This window comes from Salvelinus sp. IW2-2015, linkage group LG34 (genome assembly GCF_002910315.2).
Source record: "Salvelinus sp. IW2-2015 linkage group LG34, ASM291031v2, whole genome shotgun sequence".
Taxonomy (NCBI): domain Eukaryota; kingdom Metazoa; phylum Chordata; class Actinopteri; order Salmoniformes; family Salmonidae; genus Salvelinus; species Salvelinus sp. IW2-2015.
Window position 1 is genome coordinate 8,893,931 of NC_036873.1, and position 23,064 is coordinate 8,916,994.

The 23,064-nt window shown below is 44.1% G+C and overlaps 1 protein-coding gene across 1 annotated transcript in view; it reads right to left on the reverse strand.

Moving 5' to 3' along the window:
• Positions 1-9,381: 9,381 nt before the first annotated feature.
• The window catches only part of LOC111958460 (uncharacterized), a 23,443-nt gene continuing 9,760 nt past the window's right edge, over positions 9,382-23,064 (reverse strand). Inside the window, exon 3 of the mRNA XM_023979707.2 lies at positions 9,382-13,955. Within this exon, the coding sequence (XP_023835475.1) occupies positions 13,773-13,955 (183 nt within the window). The 3' untranslated portion in view covers positions 9,382-13,772. The remainder of the gene's footprint in view (positions 13,956-23,064) is intronic.

Sequence of the window (23,064 nt, forward strand, 5' to 3'; positions counted from 1 at the left end):
GGCATTGCACATAGTGATTTTAGGCTTGTGTGTGGCTGCTCGGCCATGGAAACCCATTTCACGAATSACCTGACAAACAGTTCTTGTGCTGACGCTGCTTCCAGAGGAAGTTTGGAACTCGGTAGTGAGTGTTGCAATCGAGGACACACGATTGTTATGCGCTTCAGCATTTGGCGGTCCCGTTCTATGAGCTTGTGTGGCCTACCACTTCGCGGCTGAGCTGTTGCTCCTTGCCTTTTCCGCTTCACAATAACAGCACTTACAGTTGACCGGGGCAGCTCCAGCAAGACAGAAATTTGACAAACTGACTTGTTGGAACGGTGGCATCCTATGACGGTGCCACGTTGAAAGTCACTGAGCTCTCCAGTAAGYCCATTCTACTGCCAATGTTTGTCTATGAAGATTGCATGGTTGCGTGCTCGATTTTATACACCTGTCAGCAACAGGTGTGGCTAAAATAGCCGAATCCACATTTGTATATATAATGTATTTCCTAACCAATATGTTCCAATGGAATTTTGCTTATATCTCCTTGATGGTTTTATGGGTCTTCAAATACAGCAGGGGGGACACGTGTGAAATTGTCTACTACTATGTGTGTTTGTGAATTCTACATGATTCAATGCACTACGACCACACATTATATAGTGCACTACTTTTGACCAGGGACCAGTTTACGACCACGTCACATCGCCAGTCTCTAAGATTTATCACGACATGTTTACGTAAYCCCAACCAGGATTGAGGAAGTAAGTCCATAGGAGTGTTTCTCTTGGTGATAGTCCATTGTGTGTGTGTGTGGTCTATTCTAGCACTGTCTAATCAGATGTCTCTCTTCTCCATTCCATCTGTCCTTCACTCTATCACTCCCTTTCTCTTCCTCCCATTGATTCTCTCCATTCCCCTATCCCCTGACGTCTCTCCCCTCTCCCCCAAACAAACAACACACTCTCACACACACACACACACAGCCCTCCTCTTTACCAACCCACATACACACACAAATACACAAACAAGTCCTCACTCAAGACCAACATGTGCACACACAAACACACACCCTCTCAGGCTTACAGGCACACACACATTCTCTCCAGCCAAGCTCACATGCACGCACACACACCCCTCCCCCTCTCTAAAGCTCACATGCTCACACACACACACCACACACACACAGTATCTCTCCCTCCCTCTCTCTCAAATATCCAAACCCACCAGTCTCATGTTCCTCTCTCTCACACACACACAACACACACACACACACACACACACACACACACACACACACACACACACACACACACACACACACACACACACACACACACACACACACACACACACACACACACACACACACACTCCTAAACTTCTTCATTTTTCCTGCAATACACCTATTTTCTCACTCTAACACACACTCTCAATCTCCAGAACACATGCGCCATCTATTTCTCTCATGAACGACAGTACGTTTTAAACACACACATCCTCGCACACACTACACTAGTCTCCATAAGGCACGCATGCAACACTCTCACGCAATCCTCTTCGCACACTCTCCTCCTCCATGGATAACATCTCTTACACGCACACTCCCAACCCCCCCCCCCCCACTCAGTCACACACACTGTCCTTCCCTCTTTCATAAACAAAGTAGATGCATAAATACTCTCCTTTCCTGTCTCTTACACACAAGCAAAACACCACTGCCCTGTCTAAGTCACACACACACACACACACACACACACACACACACACACACACACACACACACACACACACACACACACACACACACACACACACACACACACACACACACACACACACACACACACACACACATTCTCTCTGTATCCCCCTTTCACACACACCCTTCCCTTTTTCTCTCTGCCTGCAGAACACACACACACACACACCTTCTCCCTCTGACTCCAGAACAAACACACACAGGCACGCACACACAGACACACACATGCTCTCTCCTGCTTGCTCTCTCACACACACACACACAGACTTTTTTTTTCTTTCTCCAAGACAGACACTCATTCTCCCTCCCTTCTCTGTTTCAAAAGTGCACGCACGCACAAACACACACACACACACTTCCTCACCCTCTCTCCATCACACACCCTCCCCTTCTCATTCCCTCTCACACACACCCTCCCTCATCTTGCTCTCTCCCTTTAAACTCTCTCGTGGTGTGTGTGTGTAACACACACCCCCCCCCCCTCTCTCCCTCTGTGTGTAACACACACACACCCTCCCCTTCTCTCTTCGTCACAAACACACTCTATCCCTCCATTTCTAAAGACAGACACACACACTTTTCTTCACCAGTCTTCACTGACAGTTTAAAATTACTAAACAAAAACTCAAATCTCTCACACACAAAATATGATAACACAAAATGTTAGTCTCCTACTAAACTATTCTTTCTACTAGAAGACAACACACTAATGGAAAGTCAGAAACACATTCTTCTCTCTCTCACACCACACAATTCACCCCTTTGCTTTATCCCTTCTACAAACACACACACACACATTTCTTGGTTACACATAAACACACTAGTCCCTCACACACAGACCACTCCTCTCTCCCTCTCACACACACACACACCACAAACAAACACTCATACACCCTCCCCCACTAAGCAACACACATGTATGCACAAACACACTCTTCCCTCCCCTTCCCTGTACCTCTCTCACACACTTCCCCTCTATCCCTCCCTCCTCACCACACACACACACACACACACACACACACACACACACACACACACACACACACACACACACACACACACACACACACACACACACAACACACACACACACACACACACACACACACACACACACACACACACACACTCCCCCTTTATTACACAAATATGCTCACCATCACGTACACCAACGTCCTTACTGTCTCTCTCACAGCTCTCCACTCACACACTCTCCCTAAAACACACCTTATTTCTTTTTTCTTTCCCCTTTTCCTCACACTGCTGCTCTCCCCCACCCTTTTCCTCACACTGCTGCTCTCCCCCAACCCTTTCCTCACACAATCTCTGAAAAACACACCTTTCACTTTTCCCCCTTTCTCTCCCTTACACCACCACACACACACACCCACACACACACACACACACACAACCACACCACACACACACACACACACACCACACACACACACACCACACACACACACACACCACACACACACACACACACACCACACCCCCCTCCTTTCTCTCTCTCTCACACCACACACACACACACACACCCTCCCTCTCTTAAACACACACACACACACACACAAAACTCCTCCCCTCCTTTCTCTCACACACACATTCATCCACACATGCCACACCCCTCTAGCACACACACACCACCCCCCCCTCTCTTCACACACACACTCTCTGTGCTCATTCCTCTCACACACAGTCTTGTTTCTCTTTGTCACACAGTCTCTCCACACAACACGCACCCCCTCCCTCTCACACACACATACTGGTCTGTCACGCACACACTCTCCCCTCTCCAACACACACCACTCCCCCCTTGCCATACACACCACTCCCCCTCTCTCTCTCTCACACACACACATACTGTGTGTCTCTGTCACGCACACACTCTCCCTCTCTCCAACACACACACACTCCTCCCCCTTGCTCTCTCTCTCTCACACACACACACACACACACACACTCCCCTTTCCCTCCTCTCTATCTCACACGCACAGTGCTCATTCCTTTCTCTCACGCTCTCTCCTCTCCCTGTGTGTGTGAGCTCGCTCTTCTCACACAACCACACACAATTTGCTAACTACACAAGTACAGTAGTTGCTAAATTAGCTAGCTACTATAGCTCGTACAGTTCTCTCTCTCTCACACACACACACACACACACACACACACACACACACACACACACACACATATATATCAAGCTGCTTTGCGAAGTGGGTAGCAACTATTGCAACTAATGAACACTAGACTATAATTTATACCGGTTTCTCACACAATGTCTCGCACAGAATAAGTTAATAACGAATGCGTTACGCATTACAACTTTCCTTCAACACAGCGTTAGCTCAAACACGCGCGTGCGCACACACGCCATCTCGCTCGTGCTGTCACACGGTCACTTCAGAAAAATACCTTTAAATGTCGCTATGGCAACTAATTAACTAACTGACTGACTAAAACCCTCACCCCCGAGGTGTCGGCGCCGGTTTGGTTCCCTCTCCGTCGCTGTCCAGGGTCGGTGGCTCCCGGTAGTCGAAGAGCGAGCGTACGGTCTCCGCCATGTTAAAAATCGACTAGTCTTCTCCGTCCCTTTCTCGCTCTCCGGCTCTCTCGACTAGCTCACCCGAAGGTTATTCTAGCCACTCCCATTGCCTCAGAGCGGAGGGATGAACAAATACATAAACAACAAGCTACTAAACGATACGTTTAGCTCATATATTGTTTAGCTCATATATAACACGTAGTTAGTGACTGTTAAAAAAAGAACATCCATACATTGTGGTAGTAGTGTCGTTTTAAAGGGAATATGCTTAGAATGCTTATTCTTTGGAAGTACGGTAAAGATCCAACCCTACATATATAAGCAATGGACTCGTCCGCGGAGAGAGGACGAAAAAAATTGTTGTTGCCTAATGCTACCCGTTTCTAGGGGAAGACTTGATTATCTTGTTAACTGTAACTGGAAGAAGGGGAAACAGCGTCTGTCTTTGTCTCTTTCTGGATTTACCAGCGAATTTAAACACGTTTTCTTGCTGAGAGTAATGTTTTACCTCTGCAAGAACTCCAAGATATCATCAGAGTTGACTGAATTAAACTGCTGAGGCAACGTGATTGTGCTCAGTAGCGCCATCTAGTTTATTACCCTACATCAACGTTATTTACCAACACCCCTATCCTATCTACAGTTTGAGTTATTCTGGTACAACCAACGGTGATTTTAGCATGTAAATCTTGGTGGAGAAAAAAAAGTATTAAATTGGGATGCATGCCTGCAAAACCACTACACAACACAACACTAAACAATACATTAATTGCACTATAACGGTGACTAATGGTGCTCACAAACTGTTATGGCCTACATAAAGCTGTCCCAACAGCAGTCCCAACACCTTACCACTGCTACACCTGGCTATCAGCAGAGCCTTGTCTGGCAGCGAAACAGTTCATTCAYCCCCATTTACTGCCTTTAAAACAAAACATAGCTGATATGGCTGACTTGCTTAAACAAATGTGGTTGAGATGTACAAACTATGGCATAAAAGGGATAACAAGCTGATAAGTGCCAATCCGTAATTTCAATTAAGACATTAATGAGCTACGACGGACGTAGTCAATATAACTATTTGTTCAGCACTTTTGAAATGGGCCGTTCTTACAGTGTTCTCCCTGTATACCAAGTCAGAACCGTAGTATAAATAAAGAGGGCATATAAGCAGARAATGAAAGCTCTTACAATATTCAATGATTATATTTCTCAAAAACAGGTTATAGGCTACATGTGCACCACCAAGTCAGAACAGTAGGCAAAATTAAGAGGTGAAAATAGACTAAATTATTAGGGTGAGGCACATGGGCTACTAACAGTTTACTACACAACATACACTTAGTATTACTTTCTTAGCTACAGTATACATATCTCCCTGTTAATATTACATCATTTATGCAGCAGCATACAATACATTTTTGGACTCACCTTGTTGTGCTGTGCTCACTTGAACAGGAAGGTGGCGTGGCGGTCCTTCGTGTGCAAATTTTGTCATCAAACTTTGTCATCAAAGTCTGCCATTCTCTGGATTTATGGTGGTTTCAAGACAACTGGGAACAACAACAACAAAAAGTTGAATCATGATGACGTCAGTGATCTTCAGGTCATAGTTCTAGAAAGAGGCCCGAGTTCCAGATTTACAATTGCGAGTTGGATGAAAGTTCAAAAATGTTCTCAGTCGTAGCTCGTTTTTCCCGAGTTCCCAGTTGTCTTGAACTCATTAAAGTCATATTTTGCAGTTCCGAGTTAACAATTGTTTTGACTGCGGCACAAATCATACTTCATTGACAGCATGGCCAATGTTGAATGTTTATAATTTTAAACTAGGAAAAGAGACTCTTAATCTTAGACTTGGGACCACACAGCCACTCCACTGAATAGCAGGCTAATGATTGCTTTGCAATGCTTGCAGTTAGCCACTGATTCCTTCCAAACCACTCATTGTTGAATTTGAGATTTCCAACTTGTTGTGTAATGTTTATGTCCAATGGCCGATGAGCACCGATACGTTTTATCTATAATTTCTCTTCATTATTTCTCTTCATATGACTTGCGAGTAGATTGTTGACTTGATTCATAATGATGACTGCTAGCTAAGATTTTGAAAGTACGATGTTGACTTGATCAGTCCAATCAAATCTATTGTAGATATAACGTGATTTGATGTTATTTTATTTTTATGTAACTTTTATTTAATTAGGCAAGTCAGTTAAGAACAAATTCTTATTTACAATGATGGCCTACCCCGGCCAAACCCAGACAATGCCGGGCCAATTGTGCGCCGCCCTATGGGACTCCCAATCACGGCCAGATGTGATTCAGCCTGGATTCAAACCAGGGACTGTAGTGATGCCTCTTGCACTGAGATGCAGTGCCTTAAACCGCTGCACTACTCGGGAGCCCTAATCTGTGGCCAGTGACCTTGAGCCTCCTTGGATAGGCACTTCTAATGTAACTCTATGGCAGCACCCAAGAGGCTTGAATTTTCAAGGTCTACCCTTAGACTTGGCGGTGACGTAGTGTCCCCATGAGTGACAAAACACTGAGCCAATCACGGCGCAACGCTCCGTATTTTCTGCTGGCTTGCCCCACCACCACAGAAAGCACTGAGCTAGGCTGAAACACCTAACTTTTGACGCTGCCTTACACGAGAAAACAAAAAAGTGACCATGTTTGAATGCGGCTTTATTAACTCAATTATATATTTTTTAAAATTACATTATTTGCAAGCTGATATGTGACACATATTAATGCCAAAATAACATGCAAAACAGGCAAGCCCCCCCCAATTTAAAAAATAAAAATTTTGCAAAAAATGTGGGGCTCAAAACAGGTGTGACTCTGCCCCACCTGCCCTGAATGACGGGTCGCCACTGGTTACAATTACCATTGAAGATGGACATAGGCTCACGTAACCATCCTCTGCTATCTCTTTTAGGGCTCCTGAGTGGCGCAGCGGTCTAAGGCAATATCAGGTCTGTAAAAAGTAGAAAAGTCAAACTGACTACTTTATATTTGTCAGGTTGGATTGACATATTTCATTTGTGAAAATTCACTGTGTGCTCTCATACACGTGCACATACACACACGTCAAACAATAGTCACACACACACACAAACCTTTATAATAGAAGAGTAGGCGAACATAATTTTCCTACAAAAGGCACCGGCACATTTTGTTGCACCGTGACACACACAAACACACACTACACACAGTAACATATTTTCCCTGACATACAGTACAGATATTATTGCACTGTAACACACACACGAAGCGCACGGATCAACTACACACACACACCGACACAGCACCACGCACACACCACACGAACACACACACACACACACATCACACACACACACACACACAAACACACACACACACACACACACACACACACACACCCACAACACACAACACCACACCACACAACACACACAGACACACACATCGCATTTGCAGAGCTCCTCTCTCCCCCTCTATCTCTGTCAGACACACACAAATACACACGCACAGACACACTCAACCTCCCTCCTACGCAAGCGCACAGACAGACAGACAGACACACGCACACACACACACACACACATTCAGACACCACACACACACACACACAACACACACACACACACACACACACAACACACACACACACACACACACACACACACACACACACCACACACACACATCACAACACACACACACACACACCACATCCACCACCCTGCTCTCGCCTTTCACACACACATCTCTCTCATACACCCTCCCCTTTTCTCACACCACATGCCTTTCCTCTCTCTCTCCCTCAGTCTCACTCTCACACACACAGTCACACATAGGCACACACATACAGGCACACAACACACACAACAGCACGTGCACGCACATGCACACACACACACACACACACACACACACACACACACACACACACACACACACACACACACACACACACACACACACACACACACACACACACACAACACAACACACACACACACGCACACACGCACACATACAAACACAACAAGCACACACGTACAGACACACACACTCACACAGAGGCATGCACACATTCTCTCCAGCTTGCTCTCCCTCTCACACACAAACACATGCAGACAACTGTAGTGCGCACACACATTTTCTCTCCTGCTTGCCTCTCTCTCCCTCCCTCCCTCAACAACACACACACACATACATACATTCTCTCTCTCTCTCTCTCTCTCTCTCCACACACACATTTCTCTCTTGCTCGCTTTTACTCTCTCCTCCTCTCTCCTTACCTCTGTCTCTCACCCCCCCCCCCTTCACAGGCATCCTGGCTGCCACTCCTTCTCTAACAACCACACACTCACACACCCCCCCCCCCCCCCCCCCCTACTATCTGTGCACACAAACACCCCCCCCCCCTCTCTCTCTCACACACACACACACAACACACACCACACACACACACACACACCACAAACACACACACACACACACACAACACACACACACACACCACACACACACACACACACACACACACACACACCCCTAAAACACACACCCCCACCTATTTACCCAAACATACATCCTGTCTTTCCTTTACAGTTAAACATAAACACACACACCACACACACACATACACAAACCCAAATGTAACCCAGCCTTTTTTTTCTTACATGAGCCTCTCCCTCTCCCTCCTGCCTCCAAAATCATTAATGCGCACAACACACACACACACTCACCCACACAAATCCACCCCCACACACACCACACACTACTCATCACTTGCATCGAGAATGTTCCTAGCCATCCAGTCCTTAAGCCAACAGATACAAGAGACAATTCAAAATATAATCTACATATATTTATTTCATCCTTTCTGCATATCTCAAAGTCAATACATTAATAATAAATATGGTTTCTATATCTTCCCACACACCACACAGAGTTATATATGAAACACAACAAAAGAATATCAGCAACAGGAAATGTTAGTACATTAGTTTTGGAGCGTCGTGAAACAAAGTATCCATCAGTTCGTATGTCTAACTACTTTTATATTCCAGGGTTGCTGCCTTCCTAGTCACTCGTAGGCTCAGTCACTGAGTAACTTTCATTACAAAGTCATTTTGGGTTTACTAGCATTTTATTTGCGCATTTTTTTGTTCAGAAATGTGGTGAGCACTCTCTTCGTTCGCAGGGCTTTATCCTGGTAACTGTTCCAAATTTCCGAACTGAATTTGGTACAAGGGCTTTTATGTACTCAGCGCCATCGGTTGGAACACCTTCCAAAATACTTTTAAACTGGAAGAACTTGTCCCGATTGGTGTTTTTAAATCCATTGATGAAGGATTTTGAGGCTGATTCTCTGACCTGTCAATGTTTTTTAATTCGCTGTTTTATGATTTTGCTTATACTCTTGTGAATTCTTCTATTCTTGTTTTACTAGATTTACCTGTAGTTTTTCATGTTGTCTGTCTGTAATTGTGTAATGACTTGGTGCTACCACGGACGCTCTTGAAAAAGAGATTTATAATCTCAACGAGCACTTCCTGGTTAAATAAAGGTTAAATACATTTTTTAAAACTACTGTCTCTCAATCTCATCAATGTGCCTAACCAACGGATACAGGGCTAGATCTGTTTTGATCCTCTACTGGTTAAAATTAGGATGGGATAAAGTAATCTGTCCTACATCTGTGGTTAGGGGCAACTGGCAGCTATAGGCCATGGCACTATACCAAGAGGTCATGGAAAAGGGCTAGTTGCTCCAGCAACCGTGTGTGTTCAAGTCAGCGTAAAAATGGAGGAGACTTTGCTACAGTGCATCTCAGTCTACAAAGGTACTAAAAACAATCCAGTCTGTCAATTTCAATTTTCCTTAAAAGTCACACACAAGAATAGGGATGGCCATCCCTCCTCTTAGAGAGCAATTGTCTGCAGGCTTTTGCTCCAACCCTGCACGAACACACCTGATTCTACTGATCAGCTGCTCAAACCGCTCTAATTTGAATTGCGAACATGGTTTAACAACATCCCTCCTCCCAGCCCTACCAATTTGATGGCTACACACTCATATTATAAGGGTCTGTTTCAACGGGGGTCATATAGTAATGATTGTGTTCATATATATATATATATTTGTGTGTGTGTGTGTGTGTGTGTACAGTACCAGTTATAAGTTTGGACACACCTACTCATTCCAGGGTTTCATAACACATATGGAATCATGTAGCAACCAAAAAAGTGTTAACAAATCAAAATATATTTAATATTCTTTAAAGCAGCCACCCTTTGCCTTGACGACAGCTTTGCACACTCTTGGCATTCTCTCAACCAGCTTCACCTGGACTGCTTTTTCAACAGTCTTGAAGGAGTTCCCACATATGCTGAGCACTCGTTGGCTGCTTTTCCTTCACTCTGCYGTCTAACTCATCCCAAACCATCTCGTTTGGGTTGAGGTCGGGTGATTGTGGAGGCCAGGTCATCTGATGCAGCACTCCATCACTCTCCTTCTTGGTCAAATAGACCTCACACAGCCTGAAGGTGTGTTGGGTCATTGTCCTGTTGAAAAAACAATGATAGTCCCACTAAGCGCAAACCAGATGGGATGGTGGATCGCTGCAGAATGCTGTGGTAGCCATGCTAGTTAAGTGTGCCTTTAATTCTAAATAAATCACTGAGTGTCACCAGCAAAGCATCACACCTCCTCCTCCATGCTTTACGGTGGAAACCACACATACGGAGATCATCCGTTCACCTACTCTGCATCTCACAAGGAACATTGTAAAGAACAAAGAACAAAAATCTCAAATTTGGACTCAACAGACCAAAGGACAGATTTCCACTTGTCTAATGTCCATTGCTCATGTTTCTTGGCCTAAGCAAGTCTCTTCTTATTATTGGTGTACTTTAGTAGTGGTTCTTTTGCAGCAATTCGACCACGAAGGCCTGAATCACGCAGTTTCCTCTGAACAGTTGATGTTGAGATGTGTCTGCTACTTGAACTCTTTGAAGSATTTATTTGGGCTGCAATCTGAGGTGCAGTTAACTTTGATGAACTAATTATCTGCAGCAGAGGTAACTCTGGGTCTTCCTTTCCTGTGGCAGTCCTCATGAGAGCCAGTTTCATCATAGCGCTTGATGGTTTTTGCGACTGCACTTGAAGAAACTTTCAAAGTTCTTAACATTTTCCGCATTGACTGATCTTCATGTCTTAAAGTAATGATGGACTGTCATTTCTCTTTGCTTATTTGAGCTGTTCTTGCCATAAAATGGACCTGGTCTTTTACCAAATAGGGCTATCTTCTGTATCCAAGCCCTACCTTGTCACAACATAACTGATTGGCTGAAACGCATTAAGGAAAGAAATTCCACAAATTAACTTTTAACAAGGCACACCTGTTAATTGATATGAATTCCAGGTGACTACCTCATGAAGCTGGTTGAGAGAATGCCAAGAGTGTGCAAAGCTGTCATCAAGGCTTTGAAGAATCTAAAATATAAACTATATTTTGATTTGTTCAACACTTTTTTGGTGTGTTGTTTCATAGTTTTGATGTCTTCACTATTCTCCACTATGTAGAAAATAGTAAAAAATWATTGAAAACCCTTGAATAATTAGGTGTTTCCAAACTTTTGACTGGTACTATATATATATATATATATATCGTTTTTTTCTAGCTTTAACAGGTTCAGAACTTGATTAGCAGAGTCTGGTGTAAGAGCAGGGCTGGAGCAAAAGCCTGCATTCTCAGTGGTTCTCCAGTAGGAGGAGCTGCACAGCTGGGATGTTTTGTTTTGGTTCCTCTACTCACCACTAGAGGGCAGGGCACAGTCTGTATAGGACAGCTAAACTCATCACATCACTTCAAGGCACAATATGTGAGATTACCATCCACCAGTAATGAAAAGTTCTGGGACAAAGTTTCCCCTGGGTACAGATCTAGGATCAGCTTCCGCTCCCCAATCCTAACCTTAACCATTAGTGGGAAAAATGCAGAACTGACCCAAGATATGCTTTAAAGGGCAACTACACCTAATGAAATAGCCTACCCTTTCTCATACCTTGTCATAACCCAAAAATGACCAATGTTCCATTGTTTGTAGTCTCTAAATGGGTAGGAAGTCATTTCAGACTATTGGGATGCATCTTAAATGTGAAACAATTTGTGGAGATTTCCATCTAATGCATGATACCGGCTCACAAGGACTGGAAATTGATATCACATAAACCACCGTCTTGAAGCAGAAATCTACACTCCATTATCAAAGTGGATCCTGTAGCTGTCACCAACATTCCATCTCATTTGTGGGATTATTTTGGGATCCATGGGCCAGTTTATCAGAACATTTAATCCATATCGAAATGATCCTGTGTTGTATAAAATTCMGTTTCCCTAATCAGATTGGAAATTGTAAGGCAATGCCAAACCAAATCTCTTACAATAACCACACCAAATGTTACAATCAAGATCATGCTTATATTAATGATCACATGACATATGAATATTGTCTTTCAGTTAGCATAAAGAGAGAACAGCCGACTGGGCACAGACGTCAGTACGACGCCTATTCCACGTAGGTTCAACGTGATTTCGTTGAAACGACGTGAAGACAACGTTGATTCAACCAGTGTGTGCCCAGTGGGAGGAGACTAAATGAAATGTTCTGAAATACTGGTCCTTGTATGTCTGGACTAGGCCAAAGGAAGGTCATGGTAGAATACTTTGACTGTAGGCAGTAAAACCAGGCAGAGAACACATCTTGATACCAGGTGTAAACAGCAGAACTTCTTCTGTAATACCGTTACTTGATTTTTACCGCATCAAACCGTGTTGAACTACAGCYATTTTTTTTTTATTGACACATTTTAGTTAGTTACTAGCCTAACGTTCTAACCGCTAGGCTACGTGCCACCCAGTGTCCTATGTTTGTTAGCAGCAAGTGGAGCTACAGCGCAGAGCCCTTGTTAGAAAAGTATGTCTTGAATGACCAAAATTGCTTCAATATCAAAACCGTTATGTCACACATTGGTTGTACAGTATGTAGTAATATACTAACTCATGCTTTCTCTTGTGTCCTTGTCACCACTGTATATATTTCTTTATTAACTTAAACATATACTCCTCTCCCTCTTTTCACAGAATCTTTATACTGGCTGTTGTCACTCTTTTCCTTCTCCTCTTCTTTCCATCTCTCTCTCTCTCAGACTTTCGGACTCCTGCATGCCTTCTCTCTTTCTTCTTCCACATCAGACCCTTCTACCTCATCCTCTCAAGCTACCTCTCTATCTCTCTCCCTTTCTTTCCATCGCTACCTCTCTCTCTCTCTCTATCGCTCTCTCTTTCTTTCCATCGCTACCTCTCTATCTATCTCGCTCTCTTTCTTTCCATCGTTCCCTCTCTCTCTCCCTCTCTCTCTCTTCCCTGCTCTCTCGTTCCTCGCTCACAGGCTACTTCTTCCAATCTCTACTATCTCATCTCCGGGTCCTCCTCCCTCTTGGCCTCCCCCTCGTTCCGCGCTCCTTGGGGGCGGCTCCGTCGGGGTGCAGGGCCTTCAGGGTCTTGGAGGCGGTGAGCGTCCAGTGCTCCAGCTCGTTGAAGATGCGGTAGATCCAGAGCTTTAGCGCAAACGGGCTGCCGTTCACCGGACTATCTTTCTACTCAGGGGGGGTAGGGAGGGACAGACATAGACAGAGAGGGGGAGAGGAAGAGAGAGAGAGAGAGAGAGAGATGTGTTAGGACAGTGTTTCCCAATCTGTTCCCCGGAGATCCCGAGGGTTGTATATTTTAGTTCTAGCACTAGCACTAGCACACCCGATTCAACTGGTGGACTAACTAACGCCTGGTCAACCCCGGGATGTGCCTCATAAATAGATTAGGAAACACTGCACTAGAACATACAGTGGGGTCTGAAATGGTTGACACCCTTGATAAAGATGATCAAACACGACTGTATAAAATAAATCATTCAAATAATTCAAATACTGAGCTATATTATAACCTAAAAAGAAAACGGGGAAAATACATTATTTTATAATAATACAATTGCTCAGAGAATGAGATTTTGTTTCACAAGTAATATTTGATGATCTTAGAGGAATGATCTTAGACCATTCCTCATTGATATCCTTCGTCTGCACTTATAAACTGCCCTCTTCTATTCAAACCACAGGTTTTCAATGGTTTAGCAAGAGGGCGCCGACAGACATGGCAGCTCTGCTTCTAGCTCCTAAGCAACTTTGCAGTATTATTGTTTTTTTGTTTGTGTTATTTATTACATTATCAGCCCAGAATGTTTTTGTGTTATTACATACAGACGGAAATCATTTTTGGATATCAGCGCGGCGGTAACTCATCCCAGAGGCTGCTTCAAGACGTCGCCAGTGGAGAAGAGGTATTCGGAGTGGACTTCTAGTCCGACTCAGGAGGKGRGCACACCATCCACCGCTTCCGAGTATATTACTTGCTAATGTTCAGTCTCATGACAATAAAGTAGACGAGCTCAGGACGAGGATCTCCTTCCAGAGAGACATCAGGGACAAGGGCAAGACAAGGGTAAGACATTTAAGCATGTTAACCCTCACAAGGCTGCAGGCCCAGACGCCATCCATAGACACGTCCTCAGAGCATGCGCAGACCAGCTGGCTGGAGTGTTTACGGACATATTCAATCTCTCCAMAACCCAGTCTGCTGTCCCCATTTGCTTCAAGATGTCCACCATTGTTCCTGTACCCAAGAAAGCAAAGGTAACTGAACTAAATTACTATCGCCCCGTAGCACTCASTTCTATCATCATGAAGTGCTTTGAGAGGCTAGTTAAGGATCATATCACCTCTACCTTACCTGACAACCTAGACCCACTTCAATTTGCATACCACCCCAATAGATCTACAGACAATGCAATCGCCATCGCACTGCACACTGCCCTATCCCATCAGGACAAGAAGAATACCTACGTCAGAATGCTYTTCATTCACTATAGCTCAGTCTTCAACACCTTAGTACCCTCCAAGCTCATCATTAAGCTCGGGGCCCTGGGTCTGAACCCCGCTCTGTGCAACTGGGTCCTGGACTTCCTGATGGGCCACCCCCAYGTGGTGACGGTAGGAAACAACACCTCCACTTTGCTGATCCTCAACACAGGGGCCCCACAAGGGTGCGCGCTCAGCCACCTCCTGTACTCCCTGTTCACCCATGACTGCGTGGCCACGCACGCCTCCAGCTCAATCATCAAGTTTGCAGACGACACAACAGCAGTAGGCCTGATTACCAATAATGACGAGACAGCCTACAGGGAGGAGGTGAGGGCTCTGGTGGAGTGGTGCCAGGAAAATAACCTCTCCCTCAACGTCAACAAAACGAAGGAGCTGATCGTGGACTTCAGGAAACAGCAGAGGGAGCACGCCCCTATCCACATCGACGGGACCGCAGTGGAGAAGGTACGGCAACTGCACCGCCCGCAACCGCAGGGCTCTCCAGAGGGTGGTGCGGTCTGCCCAACACATCACCGGGGGCACACTACCTGCCCTCCAGGACACCTACAGCACTCGATGTCACAGGAAGGCCAAAGATATCATCAAGGACATCAACCATCCGAGCCACAGCCTGTTCACCCTGCTATCATCCAGAAGGTGAGGTTAGTACAGGTGCATCAAAACTGGGACCGAGAGACTGAAAAACAGCTTCTATCTCAAGCTCATCAGACTGTTAAATAGCCATCYCTAGCCAYCTACCACCCGGTTACTCAACCCAGCACCTTAGAGGCTGCTGCCCTATATACATAGACATGAAATCACTGGCCACTTTAATAATGGAACACCAGTAACTTTAATAATGTTTACATACTGCTTTACTCATCTCATATGTATATACTGTATTCTATTCTACTATATTTTAGTCAATGCCACTCCTACATTCCTCGTCCTAATATTTACACTACCGTTCAAAAGTTTGGGGTCACATAGAAATGTRCTTGTTTTTTAAAGAAAAGCCWATTTTTTGTCCATTAAAATAACATCAAATAGATCAGAATTACAGTGTAGATATTGTTAATGTTGTAAATGACTATGGAAACGGCTGATTTTTTATGGAATATCTACATAGGCGTACAGAGGCCCATCATCAGCAACCATCACTCCTGTGTTCCAATGGCAAGTTGTGTTAGCTAATCCAAGTTCATAATTTTAAAAGGCAAGTTGATCATTAGAAAACCTTTTGCAATTATGTTACCACAGCTGAAAACTGTTGTCCTTATTAAAGAAGCAATATAACTGGCATTCTTTAGACTAGTTGAGTATCTGAAGCATCAGCATTTGTGGGTTCTATTACAGGCTCAAAATGTCCAGAAACAAAGCACTTTCTTCTGAAACTTGACAGTCTATTCTTGTTCTGAGAAATGAAGGCTATTCCATGCGAGAAATTGCCAAGAAACTGAAGATCTCGTACAACGCTGTGTACTACTCCCTTCACAGAAGAGTGCAAACTGGCTTTAACCAGAATAGAAAGAGGAGTGGGAGGCCCCGGTGCACAACTGAGCAAGAGGACAAGTACATTAGAGTGTCTAGTTTGAGAAACAGACGCCTCACAAGTCCTCAACTGGCAGCTTCATTAAATAGTACCCGCAAAACACCAGTCTTAACGTCAACAGTGAAGAGGCAACTCCGGGATGCTTGCCTTCTAGGCAGAGTTGCAAAGAAAAAGCCATATCTCAGACTGGCCAATAAAAATAAAAGATTAAGATGGGCAAAAGAACACATACACTGGACAGAGGAAGATTGGGAAAAAGTGTTATGGACAGACAAATCTAAGTTTGAGGTGTTCAGATCACAAAGATTAACATTTGTGAGATGGTGGAGGCAATGTGATGGTCTGGGGGTGCTTTGGTGGTGGTAAAGTGGGAGATTTGTACAGGGTAGAAGGGATCTTGAAGAAGGAAGGCTATCACTCCATTCTGCAACGCCATGTCATACCCTGTGGACGGCGCTTKATTTTAGCCAATTTCCTCCTACAACAGGACAATGACCCAAAGCAAAGCTCCAAACTATGCAAGAACTATTTAGGGAAGAAGCAGTGAGCTGGTTTTCTGTCTATAATGCAGTGGCCAGCACAGTCACCGGATCTCAACCCTATTGAGCTGCTGTGGGAGCAGCTTGACCGTATGGTACGTAAGAAGTGCCCATCAAACCAATTCAATTTGTGGGAGGTGCTTCAGGAAGCATGGGGTGAAATCTCTTCAGATTACCTCAACAAATTGACAACTAGAATGCCAAAGGTCTGCAAGGCTGTAATTGCTGCAATGAGGAGTCTGGACCCAAAGCAAAGTTTGAAGGACACAATTATTATTTCAATTAAAAAATCCTTATTTATAACCTCATCAACCGTCTTACTATATTCCTATTCATTTGCAAACTCATTTTCATGTATGTTTTCATGGAAAACAAGGAATGTCTAATTGACCCCAAACATTTTAACGGTAGTGTATATATTTCTTTAATTATTCCATTCTTTACTTTATATTTGTGTGTATTGTTGTGAATTGTTAATAGCACTGCACTGTTGGACCTAGGAACACAAGCATTCGCTACACCTGCAATAACATCTGCTAAAAATGTGTATGTGACCAATACAATTTGTTTTGATTTGCGTTTCAAGTCCGAGCTGAGATGGCCATTGTAAAATGTTGATTTTATGGCCAATTTAACAATTTATTGTGGATTTGATGTGTGCTTGGGATCTTGTCTTGTTGGAAGATCCACTTGTGGCCAAGTTTTAGCCTCCTGGCAGAGCAACCAGGTTTTGGCTCAAATACCTTGGTACTGGGTAAAGATCATGATGTTGTTGACCTTAACAAGTGCCCAGGATCATGGAAGCAAAATAGCCCATAACACAAAGCTCACCACCATATTTTACAGTAGGTATGGGATTTTCTGCTCATACGTTCTCATTTCGATGCCAACCCCACCACTGGTCGTGCGTGGCCAAGAGCTCTATTTTCATGTCATCCAGCAAATGTCCAACAAATTGCCACTTGGATTGGAACCACTGCTTTGGCCAGATTACATGAAAATTACCTCACCTCGCTCATCAACTCATCCCTGACGCTGGCTACGTCCCTTCCGTCTTCAAAGAGAGCGAGAGTTGCACCCCTTTCTGAAAAAACCTACACTCGATCCCTCCGATGTCAACAACTACAGACCAGTATCCCTTCTTTCTTTCTCTCCAAAACTCTGAACGTGCCGTCCTTGGCCAGCTCTCCCGCTATCTCTCTCAGAATGACCTTCTTGATCCAAATCAGTCAGGTTTCAAGACTAGTCATCAACAACTGAGACTGCTCTTCTCTGTATCACGGAGGCGTCCGCACTGCTAAAGCTAACTCTCTCTCCTCTGCTCTCATCCTTTCTAGACCTATCGGCTGCCTTTGATACTGTGAACCATCAGATCCTCCTCTCCACCCTCTCCGATTGGGCATCTCCGGCGCGGCCCACGGTTGGATGCGTCCTACCTGACAGGTCGCCTAACCAGGTGGCGTGGCGAGAATCTGTCTCCTCCACCACGTGCTTCACCACTGGTGTCCCCCAGGGCTCTGTTCAGGCCCTCTCCTATCTCGCTATAACAACCAAGTCACTTGGCTCTGTCATAACCTCACATGGTCTCTCCTATCATTGCTATGCAGACGACACACAATTCATCTTCTCTTCCCCCTTCGATACCAGGTGGCGATCGCATCTCTGCATGTCTGGCAGACATATCAGTGTGGTGACGGATCACCACCTCAAGCTGAACCTCGGCAAGACGGAGCTGCTCTTCTCCCGGGAAGGACTGCCCGTTCCATGATCTCGCCATCACGGTTGACAACTCCATTGTGTCCTCCCCAGAGCGCTAAGAACCTTGGCGTGATCTTGGACAACACCCTGTCGTTCTCCTAACATCAAGGCGGTGGCCCGTTCCTGTAGTCATGCTCTACAACATCCGCAGAGTACGACCCTTGCCTCACACAGGAGCGGCGCAGTCCTAATCCAGGCACTTGTCATCTCCCGTCTGGATTACTGCAACTCGCTGTTTGGCTGGGCTCCCTGCCTGTGCCATTAAACCCCTACAACTCATCCAGAACGCCGCAGCCCGTCTGGTGTTTCAAACCTTCCCAAGTTCTCTCCACGTCACCCCGCTCCTCCGCTCTCTCCACTGGCTTCCAGTTGAAGCTCGCATCCGTACAAAGACCATGGTGCTTGCCTACGGAGCTGTGAGGGGACGGCACCTCAGTACCTCCAGGCTCTGATCAGGCCCTACACCCAAACAAGGGCACTGCGTTCATCCACCTCTGCCTGCTCGCCTCCCTACCACTGAGGAAGTACAGTTCCCGCTCAGCCCAGTCAAAACTGTTCGCTGCTCTGGCCCCCCAATGGTGGAACAAAACTCCCGCACGACGCCAGGACAGCGGAATCAATCACCACCTTCCGGAGACACCTGAAACCCCACCTCTTTAAGGAATACCTAGGATAGGATAAAGTAATCCTTCTCACCCCCCCCCCCCCTTAAAAGATTTTAGATGCACTATTGTAAAGTGCTGTTCCACTGGATGGTCATAAGGGAATGCACCAATTTTGTAAGTTCGCTCTGGATAAGAGCGTCTGCTAAATGACTTAAATGTAATTGTAATGTAAAATTAGGTCTTTGGCCACGCACACCAGTGCTGCGAAGTGGACTTACAGCAAGACAATAACTCGGAGCACAACATCAAAATCACGTTGACTCGGTACCGTACCCCTTTATTTTGCCTCGTTATTGTTATTTTACTGTTACTCTTTCTTTTTTCTTTTTTTACTTTAGATTATTTAGTAAAATTTTCTTAACTCCTTATTTTTTCTGAAACTGCATGTCACGCCCTGGCCTTAGTATTCTTTGTTTCTTTATTATTTTAGTTAGGTCAGGGTGTGACATGGGGAATGTTTTGTTGTTTTGTATGTCTAGGGGTTTTGTATGTTTTATGGGTCTGTTCTTATCTAGGTATTGTATGCTCATGGCTGCCTAGATTGGTTCTCAAATTAGAGCCAGCTGTGGTTCATTGTCTCTGATTGAGAGCCATATTTAAGGCAGCCATGGGCATCAGGTTTTTGTGGGTAATTGTCTATGTTGTACGTTTGTAGCTTGTGTGTGCACTTACGTCTATAGCTTCACGATCGTTTGTTGTTTTGTTTCAGTTTGTTATAGTGTTCGTTGCGTGTTTTTTCCCTTCTCAAATAAAYAGAATGTATTTTGCACACGCTGCGCCTTGGTCCACTCTCTCTCCMCAAGACGATCGTGACACTGCATTGTTGGTTAAGGGCTTGTAAGTAAGCATTTCACGGTAAGGTCTATCTACAACTGTTGTATTCGGCGCATGTGACAAATAAAATGTGATTTGATTTGAAAATCCACAGAAATTGTTCAATGGCCGTAAAATTGGTCGTAATACTATGGCTGACCCTGTAAAACAACACATTTCACCCCACCTATCTGGTGTGACAATATAACAAATTCCTCTGTTACTGTGCCTCATCCACTCKAAACCCTCATATTGTTTCCAACAGAGCAACACGTGTGAGGTGCCTTTATAAATGCAGAAAGTTATGTCTCCCCGGACTTGAAACCCATTGAAAAGCTGTGGTTTGAATTGAAGGGGGCAGTCCCCAAGAGCAGACAAAGAATATCTAAGATCTGGAAGGATTCTGTATGGAGGAATAGTCTAAGATCACTCCCAATGTGTTCTCCAACGCATAAAACATTTTCGAAAAGGTTAAGTCCTTTATCGTCATAAGGTGCGGTATTCAAAGGTTTTGAAAAAGGGGTGTCAAAAATATTGAACRCTACCTTTTTTTAAATAAAAAAATGTCTCTTGTTACACTAAAACTATTCCTCTGAGCAATTGTATTAGTATAAAGTAATATAATTGCCCAATTTCTTTTAGCATAATATATAGCTTAGTGTTTGAATTATTCATTTRATACAGCCATTATTTCTCATCTTTATTAAGGGTGTCAATKATTTCAGACCCCATTGTATATACAGTTGAAGTCGGAAATGTACATACAATTAGGTTGGAGTCATTAAAACTTATTTTTAAAACACTCCACAAATTTCTTGTTAACAACTATAGTTTTGGCAAGTCGGTTAGGACATCTACTTTGTGCATGACACAAGTAATTTTTCCAACAATTATTTACAGACAGAATAATTCACATATAATTCACTGTATCACAATTCCAGTGGGTCAGCAGTTTACATACACTAAGTTGGACTGTGCCTTTAAACAGCTTGGAAAATTCCAGAAAAAATTCAGTCATTGCTTTAAATTCTCATAGGCTAATTTACATAATTTGAGTCAATTGGAGGTGCACATGTGGAGATGTATTTCAAGGGCCTACCTTCACCCAGTGCCTCTTTTGCCTTGACATCATGGGAAATCAAAAGAAATAAGCCAAAGAATTGTAGACCCCTCCACAAGTCTGGTTCATCCTTGGACGCAATTTCCAACGCCTGAAGGTTACCACACGTTCATCTGTACAAACATAGTACGCAAGTATAAACACATGGGACCCGCAGCCATCATAACCGCTCAGAAGGAGACACTTCTGTCTCCTAGAGAATGAACGCACTTTGGTGTGAAAAGAGCAAATCAATGCCCAGAACAACAGCAAAGACCTTGTGAAGATGCTGGAGGAAACAGGTACAAAAAGTTCTATATCCACAGTAAAACAACTCCTATATCGACAACCTGAAAGGCCGCTCAGCAAGGAAGAAGCCACTGCTCCAAAACAACCATAAATAAGCCAGACTATGGTTTGCAACTGCACATGGGACAAAGATCGTACTTTTTTGGAGAAATGTCCTCTGGTCTGATGAAACAAAAATGGAACTGTTTGGCATTAATGACCATCGTTATGTTTGGAGGAAAAAGAACACCATCCCAACCGTGTGAAGCACGGGGCGATAGCATCATGTTGTGGGGGGCTTTTTTCTGCAGGAGGGACTGGTGCACTTCACAAAATAGATGGCATCATGAGGAGCGGAAAATTATGTGTATATATTGAAGCAACATCTCAAGACATAGTAAGGAAGTTAAAGCTTGGTCGCAAATGGGTCTTCCAAATTGACAATGACCCCAAGCATACTTCCAAAGTTTGTGGCAAAATGTTAAGGACAAACAAAGTCAAGGTAATGGAGTGGCCATCACAAAGCCTGACCTCAATCCCATGAAAATGTGTGGGCAGAACTGAAAAGCGTGTGCGAGCAAGGAGCCTACAAACTTGACTCAGTCATACCACCTCTGTCAGGAGGATTGGGCCAAAATTCCCCAACTTATTGTGGGAAGCTTGTGGAAGGCTACACAAAATGTTTGACCAAAGTTTAAACAATTTAACAGGCAATGCTACCTAATACTAATTGAGTGTATTGTAAACTTCTGACCCACGGGATGTGATGAAAGAAATAAAAGCTGCAATAAATGATTCTCTAATTATTATTCTGACATTTCACATTCTTAAAAAATAAAGTGGGATCCTAACTGACCTAAGACAGGGAATTTGTACTAGTGTTAAATGTCAGGAATTGTGAAAACTGAGTTTAAATGTATGGCTTAAGGTGTATGTAACTTCCGACTTAACTGTATACAGTACATATAAACAACTATTTGACCTATTTCGTAATAAATAACTATTAACTAACTATGATTAATAAACAAAATAATATAATCAGTTTGTTTAAACTGAAAAGTATTGTCTTACATAAACA